This window comes from Lycium barbarum, chromosome 5 (assembly GCF_019175385.1).
Source record: "Lycium barbarum isolate Lr01 chromosome 5, ASM1917538v2, whole genome shotgun sequence".
Classification (NCBI taxonomy): domain Eukaryota; kingdom Viridiplantae; phylum Streptophyta; class Magnoliopsida; order Solanales; family Solanaceae; genus Lycium; species Lycium barbarum.
The window spans coordinates 80,100,366-80,107,189 of record NC_083341.1 but is presented as its reverse complement, the minus strand read 5'-3'; the positions used below and the strand labels follow the sequence as shown (position 1 = coordinate 80,107,189).

Below are 6,824 nucleotides of genomic sequence, written 5' to 3'. Positions count from 1 at the left end.
ATACCAACTTCATCAGCCCCTAGACCACACCGTAGAATACTCAACTAATCTAAATAGTAAGTCAAACTAACCATACAATAACGATACTATTTGCCTCGTTTTGGTTTCCAAATTTAAGTACTTTGGTTTGGGTTAGAAAATTCTGAACCACACATTTGTTGTCTAACAAGGTTTTACCAATAACCTCGTGTGCCCCTACGATCAAGTCAAAGAAGTGATGTATCACAAGACAAACTTCATATCAGGAATACAAAATGTGACCCTTTGCTGTTAAAATTGATTAAACATCAGAAAGCTTGGTATTACAGGGACCTGAATGATGCTGCAGTTATGAAGATAGCACCTAAAGCAAATGCATGAACAAATGTCCACTATAGGAGTGACAAACAAAAAGAACTTCTGTAAAGGATATGAATCGGAAAACTTCTGTAAAGGATATGAATCAGAATTATCAGTACAAGTCGCTCATTAACCTATAGCAACCTAAAACAATTGAGTACAACAAGGTTACGGATCACTTCCGATCCTGCCAGCTATCTAATATTTTGAGAATCATCCTTCGCGCTGTGTGTATAATTCTATACAATCTGAATCTCAATACTGTTAGAACGATTATGAAAAAAAGGAGGACCTCTGAACCTATTTCTCTTGGCCTTTCCTTAACCTATTCATTCATCACAGCCCAGAGTTGCTCACCTGGTGTAGCACCGTGATTGTCCACTTTGCTCGGTTCCTCCAAAGTATGAATTTGCCTTACAGATTGAGGAATCTCGGTTGAAGGTCTGAACAGGATTTTCTGTTCATTCGAGCTTTCTTGAATCTGCAAGCCAGGTGTAGTAGCCACATCGAACATGTCAGCAACAGCAGAGTACTCTCGTTGTCTAAGATCTTGTTCGACCAATATTCTGGTTTCAGCCTGAGATGTCTCATCAAGATCAATTCCCGAAGATCTTTCAGCTTGAATAGGCCTTTTTTCCTCCTGTACGTCACTTACCCCTTGAAGCAAATCATCTGGAGTAGCAGCAGGGTCAAGCTCCCAGCACCCCTCGGGCAAGTTCATTGCATCTCTTTTCAGTAAACACGATGGCACCTGATGTGAAAATCGCAACATCTCTCTTCTTGGAATCTTCCTTATGGCATCCTGGTTCGTATTCCGTCGGTATACTGTCTTAAATCCATCTAATTTAACCAAAGGAGCAACACAAACGCCAAAGTCTTCAGTATAATCACCAAGTACCTCCACCATTTCATACTGGTGCCTTACTTCATCTGCAGTTTTCCTGTTCCAATCTGGGGACCAATTTCGGTATATGGCCCAAATGTCTCCACTTTTCGGGTAGATCTGAACGCACCCTCCTCTACCAGCCTTCTCCCTACTTAGAAGATGAGAAAATATGTTAACTTGCTCAATAATTTCAGAGTTAAAGGCCCTAAACTTTCCGCATGATTTAGTAAAACCAGAATCCAACCAATTGACAAGGCCAAATTCACTATCTGTTTTTGAACTTAAGTAGCTGATATGAATCTTGAATGGCTGCACAGAGATAACTTGGCGGATGAGACAATACAAACGAGGCATACCATCTTCCTCATCATATAAAGCCCATATCTGCTTCGGCTTGAAGCAATCCTCCGATCTATCCTTGTCAAAATCATGGAAGTCAGAGTCCGGGACTGTCATAGTCATCGACCTAGTTGATTGAGGAGAAGAAACAGCCAGACCTTCTCTTTTAGGTCTTTCACTAGATTCACCAAATTGAGCAGCATGTGCCGCCTTTCTCTTTTTCTCGGCCTCTGCCAACCTGATCTCTTCCAGTTTCTTGCGGATATCTGTTCTTGCCTTGTCAATTAACAACGGTCTTGCATCAAATGCAGGAGCCATAGGCCATCGTCTGACTGGAACTTCGGGAGTAGGAAGCTTAGCATTTCTTTTCAAATTCTCGTTCCCATTTCCATCTGCCATTATGACTTCTCCAGCAGCTTTTGAAGCCACTTCACCATTACTATAACCACTTGGACTGATCTCCATATCAATTTTTCTCTTCTTAGGCGGCCTACCAGGCCTACGGGGCAGTTGAGCACTACCCTCAGACCCATCAGCAACCATTTTTGTTCCATTGGCTTTTCTTCCAGACGCTTTCGTATTTGCCTGCTGGGTAAAACTGAAGCCAGTGGATGACCCATTCGGATCAGAAGTTCCAGGGAAGGAGCTCCACTGAAAGGATAAATGCTCTGAACCATGATGTCCTGATGGGACCCGATTATTTGCAGGATAAGCAGGTGATGATGTTGGAACATATGTAACCCCACAACCATGGCCGCTTTTATATCCGTTTTCAGGCACATAAGGCCAAGGGCTAAATGCATAGGAACCATTTACTGGTGCCAATCCAGTTTCAACAGCTATAAAAACGCCACGACAGTTCTTACAAGACAGTCTTTTGTTCACATATTTCCTATGATATTCATACTGAACCTGACAAGACGTACAAACAGTCCAAAATGTATCGAGCCTTCCATGACCATGAGGAGGAGCAGGAGAGTTGGAGTAATTAGCATAGTTGCCAACAACACCAGAAGTAGTATGCAGAGTAAATAAATTTCTCCTCTGATCATACGAGCTTCTTTTAGCACGATCAGACAATACAGTCCATGCTTCAGAAACAAGCCTAAATGCACCATCAGCTCCTACATTTTTGTTCTTATCGGGATGGAGTAACACAGCCATCCTCTTATATTGTTTCTTCAGCTTAGCCCTGTTTGCAGATGGATCCATACCCAGTATCGTGTAGAAATCAAATTCTCCATTAACCTTCATCTCCGCAGCACTATGAACACCAAATGTCGCTACCATTTGTGATATGCCATCTAAATTAGGACACAGCATCTGAGCCCTTAACGCATAATTTTTTGCACTCAAAAAGTCTCTCTCCGCAAATTTCCTTTCAGCATTTGCTTTAGCTTGTAACGCTTCCTCTACATTTGGCTCCATCTCAAAATCCAGAATTTTAGCCCAATTTCCACCAAGAACGCTATAGGAATCTCACGAAGAATTACAGTTGCAACATTCTTATGTGCCTGCGATTAAACAAGAATTGTGTTAATTAATAATTCAGTTTTTCTGCGTTATGAGTAAGCAAATTCTTAGTTCTAATTATTCTTGGCAAGATGAAGTAACTCAAATTAGACGACTTTAAAAATCAAGAAAAAATAGAATTCACAAAATCAACAAATCATATCCGTCAACCTTCAAAAGACAATATCAAATTAGACTTAAATCTAACTATCCGACATACTTTCTCATACCAACGAAAGCTACAGTCACAATTTATCGATGTATCTAAGGAAGATACAACAACAACAAAAAGCAACAATAACAGCAGCAGTCACAACAACAACAATTTTATTTCCACTCCTTTAGAACCATTTGCATTCCAATACTCAAACTAACTATTCTCTAACACTACAGATCTTCTACATTTTCTACAGACACAAAAACTTCTAAACAACAAAAAAAAAAAAAAAACGAAAATGAGCTAAAGTAACTAACTTTGCAAAATCAAGGACACTGACTCTTAGAATATACTCAAATTCAAGTCAAACAACTTTCAGCTCTAATTCAAATTAACTATCTCTAACACTACAGGTCTTCTACATTTTCTATGGACACAAAAATTCCCAAACAAACAAAAAAAAAAAAAAAACAAAATGAGCTAAAGTAATCAACTTTGCAAAATCAAGAACTCACTGACTCTTGTAACATGCTCAAATTCAAGTCAACAACTTTCAACTCTTATTCAAATTTAAATTATAAGAAAGATCTAAATCACCAAGATATCCAACATAATTATCCATCTATCAATAAGATCTAAGCTGTATACAACACAACAGATCAGAAAAAATCATACTTTTAGCTAAAATATTTTACATAAGATCTAAAAAAAATAGTCAACCAAAATTCAAGATTCAAACTGAACTTACATAGACTAGAGGAAATAAAGCAAACCCATGTCAGGAAAAACAATTCTTGATCCCTAAATTTGGTTCAGATCTTAAATCTTGAACTAATAATAAGTCTTATAAACCAATTAAAGTAACCCCATGTGAAGTAAAAAAAAGAAATAATTAAATTCTAGAAAAAAAAAGAAATTAAAAATGAAATAATTAGGATTTTTATGTGGTGGTTGATGGTGGAGATATGGTGGAAAAAACCATCGGAAAAGTATAGGTTATACTTACTATTGCAACTAAACTTTCAAAGATACTGTATGGTGTAGTTAAAAATGAAAATAAATACAAATATAGATATAATGGAATGATTTCAGAGAGAAAGTAAGCTAAAGTTAATATTACTTGTAGAATATTAATTTCTCTCACTCCCCCTACTAAATATTTTAACACTTTTTGCTTTTTTCAAAGTTTCAAATTAGGTGAATTTTTAAATGTTAATAATGTAAGATTAATTTTTAATATTTTAGGAGATAAAATTACTGTGATCTGATTTAAGGTTATTTAAATTGGTCATTAATGAATGAAATAGTATTGGTTATGGGTGTCTGGTTAAATTAAGTTTTATTTAATTTTTAGATTTTTAATAATGATAATAATATTAAAAAACATGAAAATCTAAGTATTCTTTTGGAGATAACATCTTTTGTTTGGTTTAAGATAGTGGAAACCTTATTTGAAAGGTTCAAATTTGTCTGCCACTTTGGCAATAATTAGTGGCATTTTTAACAGACCATTATTATTTAAAATATAATTATTTGATATTAAATGTACTTGTACGCAATTATTTGAGAATCTTTTTATCTTTGATGGTGCAAGACCATGACTGAAATGATCAGAAGGCAAAGGAACCAGATATTTTGAATTCTTTTATATTTTTTATATGGAAATTCAAATTATTAGGTAATACAATAAAAGTTTTCATATTTTTATCATAAATAATTTTTTTTTAAATTATACCTAATTTACCTCTTTAATCCAGATCTTTTACTACGTACCTATGTTACTTATATTGGGTATTTGATACTATTAGTGAAGTGTTTGGAAAGTTCAACATGTATGCAATCAAAAACTCAAACTATATGAAGCATGGAAGGTCAAACAATCGAGATCTAGCATGTCAAGAGTGTCGAAATTGAGCAATTATAAAATGTTAGTGCAACAAGTTTCCCTTTCTCTGTCAAGAATAGTTGGTCACAATGCTGAGAATTTTGAATAAATTAGTTTTATTTGTAAATTATTAATTTTTATCAAATCATATCTTCAATTAACACCGAAACAATTTACATTTTTTCTCTTGATTTATTTGGGATTCTTTACATATCTTGTTATCTATTACGTCTCTCTAGTTTTATGGTCTAAGATGTCATGCTTTGGCTATATCATTTGTTTTGTTTTTTAAATTGATTTATTTTTTATGTATTGTTTCCTATTATCGATCAGATATATATATATATATATATATATATATATATATATATATATATATATATATATATATATATATATATCGATAGTCAATTAATATTAAATACGTGGATTTTACAATGCCAATTGATAAAAATTTGGAGTTAATGCTTAAAATTAATAAGTTGCAGCATTATGTAAATTTTAATATATCAAGCATGTTCCTTTCGTGGAAGGTTTAACATGTTATAGACACTCTCTTTTGAAGATGATGTCACGTTTCATGTGTTCGAAATTAGATAAAGAAAATAGAAAAGAAAGGTTTGAGGCGTGATACTGTAAAAGAGTGATTAAAAGTGACAACGCTCCTTTGAGATATCACAAGTCTATTATTAATTGAATTAAAAGTAACTCGTATGGAGTAATTACTTCTCTATTTATAGAGAAGATAAGCAGTTGAAATAAACACTTGTTCGGAAAAGTTGTGTCCTTGTTCCGAAAGGTTGTGTGCTTATGCGGAACAAATGGTACCTATTGATAATATTTCACTAATGGTACCTATTGGAATATTTCACAAGAGGACTTCATCTATGATACTCAAACTAGTTATTTCAAATGTAATACCCAAGTAATTTAAAATATTATTACTCTAATATTACAAACTATATAACATCACGTTCTAATAAAACCCCAAAAAAGTAGGTTGAAAGTAAGATTTGACGATTTTGCTTTTGGGTTGAGAGGTCAATATTAAATAGAGACGAACCAAAGGGTTTTTCTTCACGGTATTAATTTGTTATTTCAGAGTCCGTTTTCTAATTTTTCATTGTTTTGCTCCTTTCACAGTTTATGCTCAATGTTTTGGTCTCATCTTAGAGTCAGATGTACTTTAGCACTCGTTTATTTATTTGTTCTTTTATCAATGCCTATAATAATTGTCTGATACATTTCAATCTGATTCCTTTTTTTCAGTACTATTGTGGAGCTCTTAAGAGGATAGTAGTTCAATAAATTTTGACCTAGGGGTTTTCATTCTTTGTCAAAATTTTGCATGTCAAAGCTTTGGCTTAACTACTTTGACTTGCCATACAGGTTCTTAAGGATTATTATGCAAAAGCTTCCATTTAATTAAATGTCTCTTTTCAAATCGCATATCGTAGTTGTTTTTAAATATACTCACAATCTTATTTTAGTTGTGGCTTTATCTCTTTTCACGCCAATTAAGAAAATAATAAATATGAGGTATTACTTACTAGGTTATCCATATTTATTTGATGTTTCTTGAGAATTGAGTAGTATTAAAGTAGTTTTTCAATATAAGGATATAGTTAGAAATAATTACTAACTTTTTTCTTGAATTCCTAATTAAAGTGGCAATTATTTTGTGATTTTTTTTTTTTTTGGCTAAA

General features: G+C 33.8%; 1 protein-coding gene across 2 annotated transcripts; it reads right to left on the bottom strand.

The window, feature by feature from the left end:
• Window positions 1-411: 411 nt before the first annotated feature.
• On the bottom strand, window positions 412-4,352 carry LOC132640993 (uncharacterized). Of its 2 annotated transcripts, none has more exons than XM_060357828.1 (2): window positions 4,240-4,352; window positions 412-3,078 (listed from the first exon to the last, which is right to left on the bottom strand). In XM_060357828.1, exon 2 carries the CDS (start codon window positions 2,990-2,992, stop codon window positions 665-667), a length of 2,328 nt encoding a protein of 775 aa, XP_060213811.1. In that variant the 5' UTR covers window positions 2,993-3,078; window positions 4,240-4,352; the 3' UTR covers window positions 412-664. The 2 variants fall into 2 exon arrangements, with proteins under 2 accessions (XP_060213811.1, XP_060213810.1); XM_060357827.1 differs by having other exon boundaries at window positions 3,982-4,337.
• Between the last annotated feature and the right edge of the window lie 2,472 nt (window positions 4,353-6,824).

What these genes read in the sequence shown, in the direction of transcription:
- LOC132640993 (XM_060357828.1), bottom strand. Translation starts at nt 2,992, where the DNA reads ATGGAGCCAAATGTAGAGGAAGCGTTACAAGCTAAAGCAAATGCTGAA.